The sequence below is a fragment of the Pseudorca crassidens genome, chromosome 2, assembly GCF_039906515.1.
Source record: "Pseudorca crassidens isolate mPseCra1 chromosome 2, mPseCra1.hap1, whole genome shotgun sequence".
NCBI lineage: Eukaryota > Metazoa > Chordata > Mammalia > Artiodactyla > Delphinidae > Pseudorca > Pseudorca crassidens.
The window spans coordinates 180984620-181002447 of record NC_090297.1 but is presented as its reverse complement, the minus strand read 5'-3'; the positions used below and the strand labels follow the sequence as shown (position 1 = coordinate 181002447).

The window sequence follows — 17828 nt, the reverse complement described above, 5'->3', positions numbered from 1 at the left end:
AATATCTAATATCTTAGATACATTTTTTCATCTTATAAGAACTATTAAGTTCTTAGTTAAGAACTATTAAGTATTAAGTTACTTTGCCTGGTATGTTATTCAAGGCTGAAGGCGGTCTCATGAGTTGGTAGTGGTTTGCTTGGATAGTCTCTTAATATTACTGGAGATGAATATCATAGAAATGCAATTAGTTTGTATTTTCCAGCCTCCTGACTAGTTTTCTCCACTAGAAAACTACTAGTGATATCTACTACTAAGATTAAAGAACTGAGATTGTTGTTGGTATAGTAGATTTTAATGTAGTCCAGAAAGAAAGGTTTGAACACCGCAGCTGCTTCTGTAGTAAGAGTGTCATTGTAGAAGTCTACTTTTTTTGCTTTGCAGACCCTGCAGCGTTAGGAACAGACTTTTCAGTTTACTGTCCCATGTTCTTACACTTGTCACTGTAATAAGTGCTCACTTAAAGCAGTGGAAGGAGGCGTCTTATTTTGTATGTGTGACACACAGTTAGGTGATACCCCATTTTTATTTAATATAATTAATGTAATATAATTGAGCAGTTACATTGTTTGAAATGTAAGTAATTCAGACAGTGTTACAGTACTTAGGAAATTAATGACTTAGGGACTGGTACTCTGTACATAATGTTCCAGTATGTAGTCCTGATTCTGGCAGAGAATTTTGCTGGAGACCTTGAAATGTCCTCTTCATTCTTTCAGCCAGTATTTGCTGAGTGTTTCCAGTGTACCAGGTGCTGTTCTAGATTTGGGATGGGCTAAACAAATAATCCCTGGTGTGTTCACTTTCACCTGGTGTGATAGTAGTTTTTCCACTTATATGTAGGTTTAATTTAGGGGAAAAAAAAAAACCTTTAGTCTGTGTGTGAATAAATAGTTGCTAGCATTGAGAAATAAAATGTGAAAAGACAAAGAGTAATAAGTCCTCATCTACAAACTTCCCCAAATTTAATTTTAATCTTGAATAAGATTTACTTTTGCACCACAAAAGTATAAAAACCATTGAGGTCATTTGTTCATTATAAGAGGTACAGATGAACTGAGCAGTAACGGACCTTCCTCTGATGTAAGCATAGCATTTCACTGAAAGCTTTCAGCTTTGAGAAAAACTTAGTTTCCTCGACTCAGCAAGTGAGCTGAATGTGGAATCGTTCAGCTCCTCGCTCTCCTCAGCTTATGGATAAAAATGTAGCTTCAATGGAACTTTTGTGTTAAAATAAGGCTTTTTTACTTTTCAACTCAGACAAGCAAAATATTGTCAGCTCGTGGACGGATTGCTTGAGGCGCCTACTCAGCATTTACATACCTGCCGTCTCATTATCGCTATGACCCGTGGGGCTAGTATCTTATATGGGATTGAGGATGACATCGTGTGACAGTAATGGGGTGGAACTATGATCCTTTTGTGTAGTGAAATTCTGTAGTCTTCACCATTGGTCCACAGACCCTCTGTAACAGAGTAGAGGGTAGGTGGCTTTTCTGGTGGGAGGAGGGTCACCAGATTTTTTCACAGAAGGCCCTGCTGTTTAAAAAAGAACAGAAGCATATTTATCACCAGGTAGCATCTGATTGAGAGACTGCTGCATTTTCAGTACAACTTAATGCCAACCACTTTGTTGTTCCTTCTTAAAATGAAAAAGGTTTTGAACTCTTATTTTACTTTAAGGAGCCAATACTGATCCAAAAGGAAAGCATCATTTAACAAGTATTCATTTCAGTAGGTACAGCAAGAAAGTACATTAGAAAATGATGCCTGGCTGCCAGGTGTTATTCTTTTAATTATATTTTAGGTTATTATCTTAGAGATACATAGAGATTCTTCTTAGAAGAAAATAAAGCAAAATCATTAGAATTTGAAATAAAAAGACTAATAATCTTTTAAAAATTAGCATCGTTCTTACTAATGAGATATATGTGTATGTATAGTTCCAAACATAGTTCCTAGAAGTCTGCTGCAAACATTTGTCATCTAGACCACATTTGTGAGAGAGAATACGTCTGAGATACCGAACTGGGGTTCAGAAAGTAAACTGTTATAATTTCTCATTTCTCTCATAGTTACAGTAAAAATTATGATAAATGTTCATACTTATTGAATGTTAGTATGTGGTAGAAGCTCTCGTAAGAGCTCTCCAAGCATTATCTCACTTAACCCTCACAGCACCCTGTGAGGGACTTTGAGTAGGTTTTTTGTTTTTGTTTTGTTTTTGGTGTAGCCTTATTTTTATGAGGGTACCCACCTCGATAATTTGCCCAAGGTCACACGTGACGGCCTGGCTTCAGAGCTCCTGCTTTAATAACTGTGATCTATTGCCTTCTTATGATAAGAGATCTTCTCAATTAGAAGACCTTCAGTAAACAAGAGCAGTACTCAAGCCTTCTCTGCCCTGATGGATAAAAGCAAAATTCCTGTCTCTTTTGAATATCCTTTGAAGATTTTTTAATATATAAAACCTTCAGAAAGATCACTGTAGGAGAAATCAACATTCACTGAAGCTAAAGAAAAAATCATATGTTCCTTTAAGCAAAAATAGGAAATTTTAGACAAGCATCTCATTTCTCCTCTTTCTATTCCATTACAGTGGCAGTTTATATACTATTTTTGTTGCTAATATGAATGGTTATGATAAAATGAATATGAGGATAGTGGAACTGTGTAATTGCTGTGGCTATTGTGCAGCACATCACATGTAGAACATCTCGATTCACATTGGGTCTAGAACTGTGGTTAACAGCTGTGAATGGGTGTGGATTTTCCAAAACGCCTCTCTGTCCTGTGAATCCCTGTGGTCAGAACTGTTAAGGAAATCCATGTTACCCCTGATCCCTTTCATGGGAGACTTGTAGAACATTCAACCTTATCTTAAGAGGAAAGTAAAAAGAATATCAGAAAATGTGTAGAGGGAAGAATAGCATAGAGGTTAAAAGGTCATCAAAGAGACCACAAATAGGACAAAGGATGCAATTAGATAAACACAAATATCGGTCTGTGAAAAAGCAACTGAGGACTATTGAGTAGTTAAGATCATGGTTTTTTTCCCGCATAATTTTTAAAAATTGAGTTACAATGTTATATCAGTTTCAGGTATATAACATAGTGATTCGGTATTTTTCTAGATTATGCTCCATTTAAAGTTATTATTAGATATTGGCTGTATATTATACTGTGCTGTACATTACATCATAGTATTTTATTTTACAATGTACCTAGTAGTTTGTACCTCTATTTTTTTTCATTTAAAATAAGACTAGTTATTAAAAATCCACATCCAGTTTTCTGAACTTTAAAAAGGAGACACATTTTCAGATTGATTTTATATAGAAGTGTGTGGTTACTCTCCATTATTAGCATTGGTTTCTTCATTAGTTTCCCAGCATAATCTGATCAGTCTTATATTTATTTAATCCTATTTCTTTTTTTACTGACTGGTTACCAAAGAAATTTGAAGGGGTGGTAGGTAAGTAATCATTAGTTTTAGTGACATTTTTCTGGCCTCACTGAACAATTTAGAACAATTTACTTTTTTTGATAAGTGACTGCAGGTTACTGGAATTTAAGCAAATATATTTGACGAGAAAGTCTTTGCACAAGTGAGAAAGACATTTTGTCCTTGAATGCGAGAAAATCACTTGTTTGATTAACAAGTACAATGTTGAGAATTTCCTCCATAATGCTTATTATTTCCATAATCCAGTTACTTTAAAAGAAAGACTGAGGGTTGTTGTTTTTTTTTTTTTTTTTTGGCATTTAGATTTATTTTTTGAGAAGAAAAACAGCCTTTTTTTTAAAAAACACACATTATCAGAGAATAATGTGCTTGTCTCATAAATTTTGTGGAAATAGGAGCCTTCAGACTTAAAAGCACTAGAGTTGAAAGAGACAATTAGCCTTTAAAAATTTTTTTACCGGGAATCTACCTAAATTGTACTACATGTTTTCCTATTAAGCTGTTACTTAGGGACTTCCTGTTTGTCCCTATACCACATGATTCCACATTATTATTACGGGTGGTTCTGACTATCAGCTGTTTCTCCTCTTGGTATCAGCTTTGAGCAGCCCCCTTTCCTTTCTAGTACAATCGCTTTGAAGTCATTCAGAGAAAATCTCTATATAACTTAACTCTTCTCATATTTTATTTATGCTTCCATCTTAAAAGTTGAAGGACTAATGAACCAAGAATTAAAATACCTCGACTCTTATTCTTTCTCAGTTGCAATCTTTGTGAACTTGGGCAGGTAATCACATCAGAACCTCAGTTTCCTCATTTGGCAAGTTATTTGTCAGAATAACTAAGTTGATGGTGTGCTGTCACATTCTACACGTTGCAGCAGCCAGGTTACAGACCTAGTCCCAGTGGCATGGTTCACAAGGGCAGAGTGGCCTGACCCACAGACTCACTGGACTGCAAAGCCCACTTCCTTCCCCATCCAACTGCTCTGCCTGTGGCACCACCTGCTTGGCCTATTTTACAGTAGAAAGATGCAACTCAAGTAATATAACACAGACAGAAACATTTTGCAACCTGTAAAGAGCTGAATACGTATGAGCTATTTTTATTCCTCACAACTTTCTCCAAGAGCTGACCTTTCTGTAACTGCTCTGAAGTTTTATGATAGTCACTTTCTTTGTGGTTCAGAGGTTTAAAAAATATGTTTTCTGGAATGACAAGTGTTCCAGAATGCTAAATAGTTATATCATATAGTAGTTGGTGTTTCTCTTTCCACTTTCTAACTTCATTTTGGGGAATGAATTGAAACACTTTCCAGAATACTATGAATAATAACCAAGTTTTAAATATGTGATTTCCACACAACCATTTTTAGTAGAGAAGTAAAAAGTATATGAACTGATGAGACTTTTTAATAGAGAAGTAAAAGTATATGAATAATCTGGATAAAGACATACTGTTTAATTTCTGTTAATAAAATCTCCTTGAGAAATAAATTAATAGAATAACTTGTATTTTTTCATCATTTTACAAGGGAAATAAAAATTTTGGTCAGGCTGTATACTATCTGAAACTCATGCCCTTTAAGCAATGCATAGGCTATTTTAGGTAGATACATTTTGTTGTAGTCATTTCATAAGATTAGAAAAATACTGTTTTCCTCGTATTTCTTCTTCCAGAAAAGGTACAGTGTAGTGCTGAGTAGTAAGAGATGTTCTTCAGAATAGGGGTTGTTTCTTGATATTTCTTTGAAATTAGGGAGAGATTTTTAAGTATAGGAGGGAATCCAGAGCTGGAAATTTTTTGCCTGATGTTGATTAGGGATGCAAAGGTAAGAGCTAGAAAGAAGTTCTTGGGCTAAGGATCATTCTGCCTCTGTGTTATAACAGCAAGGTGATGCATTTGTTAAAAAGCCACAGCTACACACAGGAGGAGAACACAATCTACTTTAGGGATCCTTTGTACTGGGTAGTCAGTCTCTGAGTAACCTTTGTTTTTTTTCTTGTGGGAGTATTTAAGCATTTAAACAACCAGGAAGGTAGATGAAATCTAACTAAAGTCAGCTGATATAAAACAGTACTTTAGTTGTGTAGCTTTCTTTTTTTTTTTTTTTGCCTTCTTATATCATCTTATTGATTAAATTAATTATCATATTTGGAGCCAAATACATGATTACTGGTTTTACTAGGACTGGTTGTGTCAGCATTTGAACTTTCTGATAACCATGAGGAGATACTACCATATTTCCTGGGGTAGTACCTTTCAGATTTGGGTTTACAACTAGAGAATATTTTCAGAACATTACTGCAGGTTAATTGCATGAAAGTAAAATTTGCTATCAATTCATACTAATGTCTAACAACTATAGAGGAATCTTTTTGGTCCTCAAGGATCTTTGCATTTCTAAATTTCCTTCTAGTTTTTTCCTTTCCTTATACACTTTTTTAAAAAAATTTTTAACATCTTTATTGGAGTATAATTGCTTTACAATGGTGTGTTAGTTTCTGCTTTATAACAAAGTGAATCAGTTATACATATGTTCCCATATCTCTTCCCTCTTGCGTCTCCCTCCCTCCCACTCCTTATACACTTTAAATATTGTTTTAAATGAACCTAATTGTATAAAAGAGCCAAACTTTTACAAAACAACATAGACATAAATATTAAAAAATCAGTTTAAAAGATGTAGGAATTTAGGATTTCGAAAGAGAGGTTATTTTTTCCCTCTGAAAGTAGTGTTAAAATGAAAAAAGATAGAATACCTTAACATGTTATCTTCATATATGAGTAAAGAAAAAGTAGTCTTAAAAGTGCTAGTTACTATTTTCCTAGGAATTAGAGCATTTATTAGTTCTTATGGTGAATTGCTTCTTTTACAATATTGCAGATAAATACAATTTGCCTACTAAAATCCTGGAAATGCTAGTTCTTGATGAATTTTGGTTTATGGATTTATTTTTGATCAGATATTCCTGACATTTTTATATATTTTAGGGAACTCGAGGTCATATCAGCAATGGGTGCATACAGTCAAGGTAATAATAAACCGTCACAGTTTCTTTTTTTTTCTTTCACTCTAACATATATGGGAAAATGTTCAGTTCAAGTATACTGTTTATGTTTATGCTGTTTATTGGCAATATTCGAAATGTTTCTATGTTTTCTCACACTTTAAATATTTTTATTTTATGCTTATGGTTTGTTGCTACTTATAAAGAAAATTTTAAAATAGAAAGCTTTTGTCTTTCCGTTTTCAAAATAAATGGCTTGATCTGGAAAGCAAGATTTTACTGTCACCTTATAATATATTCCAGAAGAAGGAGTTAGGCAGAGTGGTAGGATTTGATGGGAGTTTTATTATTTCTGGTAATGTGCTTTTGTTAATATGATTATTTAAAATATAAAACTCTCTGTCACAGATTGAGACTTTACTACAAAACAGAGAAACAGATGATTGTATTTCTTTTTTATTAAACTTTAAATATATACTGGTCATATTGCCCAAGTCTGCCTAAACTGCAAAGACGAAGGGATTTTATTATGCCAATTAAAAGAACAGAGTAGAATGTTTACATTTTGTGTGAAATTACTATAGCGTATATAAAAGCTTGAAAACATCCAACATGAAATAATTTTGTAGGTCTTTCTTTAAGCTGTGAGTAAAGCTCTTTTTCTATACTATTAATAATGCTTTGTTTTCAGGACAATCTGGCCAAAAATTTTTAGGACTGTGTTTCTGTTTTTCCTTTGCAGAAAGGAGGTGCACTACTCAACACAGCAATGACCAAAGCAACCCCCGCTGTGCGAACAGCATATAAATTTGTAAGTTCCCTTTGGTGTTTTAAAAGTTCTACTGGTAAAATTTTATAACATTTTCCTAGATGATAAACATGTAAATCCAAAATCTTTTCTATTCTCCTTTAAATAAGCTTTTTAAAAAATTTAGAGTTAATATCGACTGAAGCAAACTCAGTTATTAAAATTGTATCATTGTCCAGACAGGATATTTCCTCTGTATAATCTAAAAACGGCTCTTCATTTTATTTCAAAGCTATCAGCAAAATTGTGCCCTCAAATCGAAACAGTCCATGATGAAGAGCCATTTTTAAAGATTTGATTCTTTCATTTAACAACATATTTTAAATTCTCATTGTGCACTTGAGGCTTAAGTAGAAAAACATTTTTAAAAATATAGCAAGTTCTCTTCCCTCAAAGATACTTTGACTCTCCAAAATTAGAGTTCTTCAGTGATACCCCATGGCTTGTAGTAAAATAATAATTATGATACCAGTAGCAACCACGATAAGTAAATAATTAACAACCTCAAAATCTCTTTGCTGTGATAACTGAGACCCTCCAGGAGCCGGCCCCTCCTGCGTCCCGTCTCATCTCCCCGAACCCCTAGCTTTGGTGTTTCCAGACCCTGAGCTCTGCTCATTTCGTGAATGCAGGGCACTCTCTTCTGCCTCTTCATTCTTCACAGGCCGTTCCTGCTGCTTTTGGGACATCCTTTTCTTGGCTTCTGTCCACCTACTAAATTCATCCTATAGACGTAGTTTAGACATTAGTTCCCCTCAAAAAAAAAAGTCCCAGCGCCACACAAAAAGCATTTATATAGCTCTTCTGTGCTTCCACAGGACCTGTGGACAGACCTCTGCTTCAACACTTGTGTCTGTGCACCTGGTATCTATACAGGAGACCTGTAGGAGCTGGTGGGTTGGCACTCAGCAAGGCTTTCTTTGAAAATTCAATAGGTCATATATATAGTCTGTATTTCTAAAAATATTCTGGGCATTAGTTTTGATTTTATAAGAATTTATCTTCACATGCTTTCTCAGTAATGAATCGATGTGATTGAATTAATGATAGAATAATATGTTTTGATAACTTTAGAACTTACACTCTTTCCCTGACTTACAGTTTTGATATATAGGTAGCCACCATTTCTGTTTAAAAAAATCTGTTTCAAAGGTTATGTTTTATAGTAGCGAGGCTAATCTACAGAGTGGATTCAAAGATACGGAACCAAATCTCTGAACTATCTGAAGCCTTATCAAGAAGTAAAAGTAAGAAGAGGTGACGTTTTGTCTTAGAAGTGTCAGCCTCTGCCTTTGTTCAAAGCCTTGCTAGGAAAGCTCTCTGAGTAGATCGCCTTCTCACTCTAATTAATACTGGTGGTTTGATCTATATACAGTTTTTGAAGAGATGTTAATTTTTCACAATGAAATAGCACATAGCTGCCATGTAAAAAAAATCGAACTAATGTTGAGCCTCGTTTTCCACATTTAAGATTCTAAAAAGGTGTCACAGTCAAGTACCCTTCATTTTGATTCCTGAGAGAATGCTCAACATTTTCCTTCAGGCTTGGAGAGGTTAGATTTTAGTTTTGCTAAATACGTGTTCTTCTCCTTAATTTCACTCATATCTTCCATAAAAGCACAGAGATAGAGCAAACATGTTCAAAACCCCATTTGTCATTTAAATTTGTATCCTTCTAACCAGTATTTTATTTTGAACCCTGCTCAGCAGAACAGTAAAATATTTCAAAAATTTAAAATTCTGCTCTTTGGAAGATTATTCCCTAAATTAATTTCAGGCGAATTAGAGTATTTAGAATATACTTAATCACCTTTAACATTTGTCTTGTGATCAGGTTGAACATGAATCAAGAGGTTTGGGGCAAGTAGATAAGTCAATCTGTGACCTTCATGGTTGTACCGAAAACTCTTCTTTCTAGACTGCTCATATTCTGAAATATGAGCTCTGAAATTCCTCCTTTGACCACAGATTGCTATGAACAAAATTCCCAATTTCTCTTGTATGGTATAACAAGATTTATTTACCTTGAAGTTCTGTAGATAATACATTTTTAAAAACCCTGGGAACCATGTTTTTAACTGTTTTATTCATTCAGCAAATCACTGTCATGATCTAGGCTTTGTACTGGTTATTGGAGCAGGGCAGGCACTGTGAGTAAGAGAGGGGCTGTCCCTGCTTTTATATTTGTATTGCTGTGTGACTCTCGGCGCTTTGGACGCACTACAGAGGTACCGAATATGTATTCATTGAAGGAAATAATGATTTTGTCCTAGACTTAGAACATTTTTCTATCTTTTGTTTTTCCATGCTAATAAGGAGCCATAAAGAAAACTCGAGTGGACATACCTATCTTCTTACACATCTAAAAGTAACAGCAAAGTGAATACATATTTGATTTGGCTAAAAGATTTTCTGAGTCAACTTTCTTGTTAGGTCTTTGCATTCTAAATTACTAGCCAAAGCCGTATTTGCTGGGTGCTTTTCTGCAGAGAATACTTGTTTGTTGATAAGTTTCCACTTGATAAATTGAAAAGGATCGAGAGATCCTGTATCCCACCTTCCGGAGGGTCTGAAAGAGGTCAGTGAGGGGGAGGTGGACAGCAGGCGTGTGAGTGAATCAGCACAAGGATGGCTGACCATGACTGACACCTCACTCAGCTCTGTGCATTAGAAGCATCTGAACGATGCATGTGAATCAGGTGGGTTTTGAAAGAATAGAGGATATTTAGGCAAACTAGAATATAGTCCAAATGTGAGTAAAGATAGGTGCAAATTTGAGGAGATTAGAACAGGAACATTTTTGAGGGGGGTAATTATGCATTTTTACCTAACGGGAATGTAGGCGTTAATACAAGACCCTTGAAATAGATTCAGTGGCTTTACCACTAAAATAATGCATGCAGAAATGCTCTATTGATTCTAAAGAACCATGGAAATATAATTTAGTGTTATGTGGCTTTTTAGATAATCTTTTGCCTCATTTACAATAACGAAATCTTTGTTTTGGTTTTGCCTCATTTACAATAACGAAATAACAGTTTAGTTCAGTTCAGAACATTTCTTGAGCAGTTACTGTCTGCCAGATGCTTGCTGAGTACTTCGGATATTAACAGGCCCCTCTTCCCCTCCGTGAACTTGGGAAGACCCTTCCTGGAAGTAACTTGGCTTCATCCACATGACCTGAGTCTGTAGAATAAGACTCACAGTGCCATTTCTTTCGTGAGGCTTAGATTCGGTGGATGTATTTTAAAAACCTTAGTTTCTCCTTCTTCTTGGGAAGAAGTTGGACTTGGACCTGGATTTGAATCTAGGCTGTGGAGGCTTATACCCTCTGAGTCACTTTCCTTATTTGTAAAGTGTAATAGTAATAGTACTAACTCCATAGCGTTGTGATGATTAAATGAGGTAAAGCATGCTCGGTACCCAGCGCACAAACGCCGAGGAAGCGCAAAATAAATGTGAATTTCTTTTCACTTCTTCTGTGGGTGGGAATTTCCAGTGGGAATTGAGCTTTTCTGAAAACCCCCCGTGGTCTTCAGTTCACTCACACTGCACGGGAACCATAGCGGGACCTCACGGCCTCCGATGCTGGAGCCAGGTTCCCCTGGAACATGAACAGAGCCTTTAAATTGTTAAATGACTTGTAATTTTTTCCAGGAAAACTGTATATGACATAGACACAACAAGACTCGTGTCTGCCTATAAAAGCACTTTGTAAAGTTGCCTGAGTTTCTTCTTTTTTTTACATCTTTATTGGAGTATAATTGCTTTACAGTGGTGTGTCAGTTTCTGCTTTATAACAGAGTGAATCAGCTATATATATACATATGTTCCCATATCTCTTCCCTCTTGCGTCTCCCTCCCTCCCACCCTCCCTATCCCACCCCTCTAGGTGGTCACAAAGCACCGAGCTGATCTCCCTGTGCTATGCGGCTGCTTCCCACCAGCTATCTATTTTACACTTGGTAGTGTATATATGTCCATGCCTCTCTCTCACTTTGTCCCAGCTTACCCTTCCCCCTCCCCGTATCCTCAAGTCCGTTCTCTAGTAGGTCTGTCTTTATTCCTGTCTTACCCCTAGGTTCTTCATGACATTTTTTTTTCTTAGATTCCATATATATGTGTTAGCATACGGTATTTGTCTTTCTCTTTCTGACTTACTTCACTCTGTATGACAGACTCTAGGTCCATGCACCTCACTACAAATAACTCAATTTCATTTCTTTTTATGGCTGAGTAATATTCCATTGTATATATGTGCCACATCTTCTTTATCCATTCATCCGATGATGGACACTTAGATTGCCAATAAACACCTGAAAGAATGCTCAACATTATTAATCATTAGAGAAATGTAAATCAAAACTACAATGAGGTATCATCTCACACCGGTCAGAATGGCCATCATCCAAAAATCTAGAAACAATAAATGCTGGAGAGGGTGTGGAGAAAAGGGAACACTCTTGCACTGCTGGTGGGAATATGAATTGGTACAGCCACTATGGAGAACAGTAAGGAGGTTCCTTAAAAAACTACAAATAGAACTACCATATGACCCAGCAATCCCACTACTGGGCATATACCCTGAGAAAAACACAATTCAAAAAGAGTCATGTACCAAAATGTTCACTGCAGCTCTATTTACAATAGCCTGGAGATGGAAACAGCCTGAGTTTCTTAAAGTCCAGACATTTGCCCAAATAACCTGCTGCTCTGATGTGCTTTCTCTTTTCCTTGCCCATTTGTCAAAGTTTCAGATTATGGCTGGGCGGTAGTCATCTTGTGGCCTCTTGTGTTTTTTAATAGTTTAGGAGGCGGAATAGGCTAACTGCTAGCCTTTGTATGATTCCTATGCAAACAGAGACTAATCGTGCTTTCACCACCTCATTTAGGTGTAATAGTGTGTGGTATGTGTCCCTGAAAATAGAGCTTTAGATTATAATTTCTTCTTTCTCTGTATAATACGAAGACTTAGTAATTTTCATTAAATGGGATCTCATGTACTTACTCCTTAAGTGTAATAGAAGCACGCTGAGCCAGACACTGGTGTTATCATTTCCTAGGCAAAGAATCATGCAAAGCAGGGAATAAAGGAAGTGAAGAGTAAGCTGAGACACAAGGTACGTCCTGTGCTGCTTTTCATTCTACCTTGATTCTTGCGTTAGTTTGAAGCTTATGCCTTACAAATCACACGAGATTTATGTTTCTAATGACTTTTGAAATATGCTTAGCCCTTTGTTCAAGAATGTATTTTTCATAACAAGCCCTCTGGCAACTATCTGCCATTCTCTATGCACCCCCTGAATAATCTCTTTATTGTCTGCGTATTTTATCACAGAGCGACCAAGATCTTCAAAGGTGCTTTAACAGGATGTATGTTTTCATAAAGTTGATTGCCTTGATATCACAATTGAAATTCTTGCTTCAAGCTGAGAATTTTTTTTTTTTTAAAAGATGATCTTTGGTGCAGAATTAAGGCAGGAATGCCATCGTTTGGCTTTATAGGATCTTGCCAATAGCAGCTACTTTAAATTGAAGAACGTTCTTAATTTACAAAGGTGTATTTGAATCTGTGAATATTGCATATATGTGAATAGTTACATTTATGTATATGTGTGTTTGATTTGATTACGTATAATATCTTTGCAGATTTTATCAGTTGTTGTGTTTTGAATTTCTGCCTCTGGAGGGAAGAGACTACTTAAAACTTTCATTGTAGTAATGGAGAGTGAGCGATCTTCGTATAAATTTTATTGAAATTGTTCAAAAGAGTCAGACTATTTTGGAATTTATTAATTCATAATATAGAAAAATGCATTTTCTTCCTAAATAGGTTTTTTTTAAACTTATACCCCAAGTGTTATTTTGTTACTTGCATCTGTATTGGATACTTTATCTATTAAGCAAAAAAGTTTAGTAATAAAATGAGTATTTTAGAATAACCACTTGTATGCTTCTTCACATGTAGGAAAATGAGGACGATTATGGGACTTGTTCTGGTTCTGTACAATATACGCCCGTCTACACGCTACGCAGTGAAAAGGGAAGAAACCTAGCAAGGCGTAAGCTTGCCCAGGTGAGGTTGTTTACCCTCCCATCTCGCAGATTCTGAAGTCAAGCAATTCCAATCAATTCTTCAGGAAAATTTGGAACCCATTGATTTTTTTTATCATATGGTGAGAAACCCTGCGTTGACGGTCAAGGAGGTGAGTAGGTGGCGTCTGGGCCACGTAAGAGGGTCCTGGGAGCCCAGGGTCCAGGTCCCAGTCTGTACACACATCACTGGGTCGTGTCCTCCTGGTGAGTGGAGAGAGACAGGGCAGTGTGTGGTGGCCCGGGACTCGGGGTAGCTTATTGATGGCTTCCTTTACTGCAAAGGTAAGATGAAACTCATACGTGGGGATTTGACTGCTAAAGTAATCTGTAGAAATGAGAATACGAAGTAATGTATGTCTGTCTTTTTCTAAAGTTAGATATTTTATTTGCTATCAATAGTTAAAGCTTCTGCTTCTATCTAATGCTACTTAAAATATTGTCCTAAAGTAGGAAAGGGCTCAGGATCATAGCTGTATGTGTCTCTGATTTTGCATCATAAGTGTGTTGCTGCTTGTTTCAAGGAAGCAAAGTTTGCATACGCCAAATCATACTTTACGTGGTCTTAGAAAACTAGCTTTTAAAATGAATTCTCAAGTGGATTATAGTTACGAAACCATGGAACTGGAAGCAGCTGCAAAGCTGCAAAGCCGAATGGTCCCATCACTTACCTGAAGTTCTGTAACTAGTTAGTGGCAGGGCTGGACAAGAGCCCACCTCCGGTGCTCAGGTAGCTCCCTGGATGTGCAGACACTCAGTGCAGGGCTTTCCTGTGTCTTTAGGAATGGGGAGAGGGCCCTGGAAGCGGTGCTAAAACCTCAGCCTTTGTAAAGAAGACCCATTCGTTTGGTTGTTCAACAGCTATTACGCGTCAGGCACCTTTATTACGCGTCAGGCACCTTTCTAGGTATTTTGGAAAAACATAAAAAAATCTCTGCTTCAGGGGACTGTTTTTATAACATACAAAGTGCCTTCTCTATGATTTATCCATTTGTTAAGCTTACGTTTTCATACATTAGTATTGCTTAACTGCAGCAGATTGGTCATGAATGCTGGTTGCATGACCTGAATTATTTCAATGAATAATTATTCCACAAGGGTAGGAAACTTTTCTGGCTACCACCATTAACTGGAAAACATTCATTAACTTGTAAATTCGTGATGGATTTGCAATCAATTTCTTAATTTTTCTCCTTAGATTATATTAGATTAGATTTTAGGTTATCATGATAAATAGATTTTTATGTGAAAGAAATGTGGGAGTCTTTGTTACCTGCAGGATGCTTTAAGATAAAAAGCAAACACTTAAATTGGAGAAATCCCTGTTCTAAATGTCAGTTTTAAATTAAGGAAATTACTTTTCTCTCCTCATATTTAAAATTTTAAATCTGCCTTTTCTTTAACGTGGCACAATATTTTTATGATAATTTAATTATAAAATACATTACTGATTTCTGTTTTTGTTTGTTTTCTTTGAATTCCTAGAGACACAGTTTCTGATAGAGAAAATTATATTAGGTAATAGAAAACCTTACAGGATAATAGGTTACATTCATCACATACTTACCCTGAATCTTCATGGCTATCATTTGCTGTAATACCATTCGTGTAGTTGTCTGCATTCATTAGTTAGCATTTTATGGTTTTCAGGTGGACATGACATGACTTTAACAAGAATTAAAAGAAGTAGGGCTTATTCTTTTGAGAATTACTATTTTCCTACTCGGTATATAGGAATTTGTTAAACCAACATATTTAGATTTATTGTGCAGGTGCTGGCAATGTCTGCGTAACAGTCTTTGCAAGTGATAAATGCCTGAGTTTCAGGCAATGTGTATACCCAGAATATGTTTCTTTGTATACATCTGTCCCATTATGTAAATAGGTACATACATCTGCGTATATGTATTTTAACAGCTAAATTTTTTGAGTTTATATTTCCAACCGTTTGCAACCCAGTATTTATTGTAATTTAACTTTTTGCTTTTGCTTGTATTTCTTCTATAATTGAAATTTGATAGCTTTAGATTCACATAGACACTAACCAAAGAGGTAAATTTTGGGCCCTTTGGCAATTCTTTTCCTTGCTGCTTTCCACCCTTACTTTTTTCCCCATAGCTGCCAGAATGCATGTTTTCTTGCAATACTAATTTTACTTCTTTGAGCTGAAAGTTATAGGGCTCTGAAATGATAGCCAACTTGTGGTCAGCAGCTTATTTATAAAAGCAGACCATGGTACATTCAAATTGAAATTGTCATCTAATTCCAGATCTGAATTATTTCTTTAATTTCATAGTGTTAGCAAACACATACACGTGAAATACGACAACAGCAGGACATGCGTTACGAGGATCTAGGTGTTCCTGCCTCCACGTGCTGGGGGGATTGGGACTGGAAAATGGGAGAAGCAGTCGGGGGAGAGTATCGACCCCACCATCTTCTCTGTCTGTCTCACCTGGTCTGTTCTCTCTGCGTGTTTGTTCACTGTGCATTCTGTAGATCAGCTTTCTCAGCTCCTCTGTCCCTTCGGTGACCTTGCAGGCCCTCAGTTCAAACAACTGCTAGAAATGGACCACATAGACCTATGGCCACTCTTTTCTTTGGATTCCTTTCCCATATAGGCCATTACAGAGTATTGAGTAGAGTTCCCTGTGCTACACAGTAAGTCCTTATTCGTTATCTATTTTACGTAGAGTAGTGTGTATATGTCAATCCCACCTGAAACTAACACAACATTGTAAATCAACTATACTCCAAAAAAAATTTTTTTTAATTTAAATTTAAAGAAAAGAGAGAAATTGACCACAATTCCCAAATCCAGTTTCTTGAGGAAGGACGTAATCATCCCAAGTGGATCGGGCTTCAATCCTTGGCTCCGTCGACTCTAGCCGGAGAGGCCGGGAGAGGACCACGTTACCACAGACACTGGGACGGTGGTGGGTGCGAACAGGGAAAGCAGTTCTCAGAGTAGGGGTTTTAAGGGGTGTGGCAGTATCTCAGAGGATTTCTCGGTTTCTCATTGCCTTATAATGCTATTTGCCAAGAAGTCATCTTTGCAAAAGAAAAGAAAAATCTGTGTTTTTGAGTGGTTAGAGGCTGGATCTTTGTCCCACAAATCTGAAGCTTGGTAAGTTTAAGGTCAGCCTACCCTGATGGGCTGCTGTGGCCTCCGTTCTCGCGGGAGAGATGAGCCACTCACGCCAACAAAAGGACCTCAGCAGAAATAAGCTTCAGATGCAATATTTGCACTTTGGACAAAGAGATCAAGAGGGATCGGGCATAGTCTACTGCCTTTTCTTTGTGGTCTGGTATTGAGAAGCTTCCTTGGTTCACTTTTTGGAGATAATCCAATCTCATTGATTTAATCAAAATAAGATCCAGTATCCTGTGGAGCAGACAAAGTTGATGCTAGAACCATGTGCGTGTTGTTCTATGGTGATTCCCAAATCAGTATGTTCTCTCACTCCTATCTCCACAAGTTGTAATAATATTAGGATCTGAGCACATTAAGATTTTCAATTAAATACGGAAGCAATTCTGGGAGTAGTTGGGTGCGGTTAAAGAAAGAACCTAGATAACAATAAATACGTCAGAGACACTGATGTTTATTTGTTTATATTCTACCTATTTCCAAAAATAAATTGATATCTTACAAAGAATCATAGAATAAAGAATTAAAATTCATTTAATTTAGGGAAGATTCACGGCAGAGAGAAAGTAAGTGTAGTAAGAAGCTAAGGCCCCGTCCCGTGCTTAGCAGCCAAAATGAAAAAGCACAGCTACCATGATTCCTAATGCAGAGATTTAGAAAGCTGTTCAGGAGATTCGTCACCATCTCAGGACATGGGGCTGGCTGCACACGGTCCCGAGGAGGTACCTGGCAAGGATCCCTGTGTCAGGAGACGGAAGGTCGGTTTTCTTTATTTGGTCTCTCCCATGCAGTCTCATGATGTGAAGCGCTCAGGCTCATCAGAACCTTCCTCAGAGCCCCCTCAGCTTCCTCACTGTGGCCTCAGCTTTCACATGAGTGTTGAACTGCTTAAAAAGATGTAAAGGTTACAAGCAGAAATAAGCCTAGAACACACTCTTTCCTTCGTTCCATAGCATCTCTCTCGTGTCAGTACTGGCTTCTCCGGAAGCAACCATGTCCTGGGCCGCATCTTATATTTGATTGTTCACGTGACCAGATTCTTTTTTTTTGGCTGTACGCGGGCCTCTCACTGTTGTGGCCTCTCCCATTGCAGAGCACAGGCTCCGGACGCGCAGGCTCAGTGGCCATGGCTCACGGGCCCAGCCGCTCCGCAGCATGTGGGATCTTCCCGGACCGGGGCACGAACCCGTGTCCCCTGCATCGGCAGGTGGACTCTCAACCACTGCCACCAGGGAAGCCCCAGATTCTCTTAAAAGACTTGCTTGGTGGTAAATTCAGTTACTTGAAGACAAGATTCTG

The 17828-nt window shown here is 37.1% G+C and overlaps 1 protein-coding gene across 3 annotated transcripts in view; it reads left to right on the top strand.

Moving 5' to 3' along the window:
• Positions 1 to 17828, top strand: part of DENND1B (DENN domain containing 1B) — a 252903-nt gene that overhangs the window by 198534 nt on the left and 36541 nt on the right. For all 3 annotated transcript variants that reach the window (XM_067729825.1, XM_067729827.1, XM_067729824.1), the window contains 4 exons: positions 6461 to 6501; positions 7220 to 7288; positions 12349 to 12405; positions 13254 to 13361. In XM_067729825.1, coding sequence (XP_067585926.1) covers positions 6461 to 6501; positions 7220 to 7288; positions 12349 to 12405; positions 13254 to 13361 — 275 coding nt within the window. The remainder of the gene's footprint in view (positions 1 to 6460; positions 6502 to 7219; positions 7289 to 12348; positions 12406 to 13253; positions 13362 to 17828) is intronic.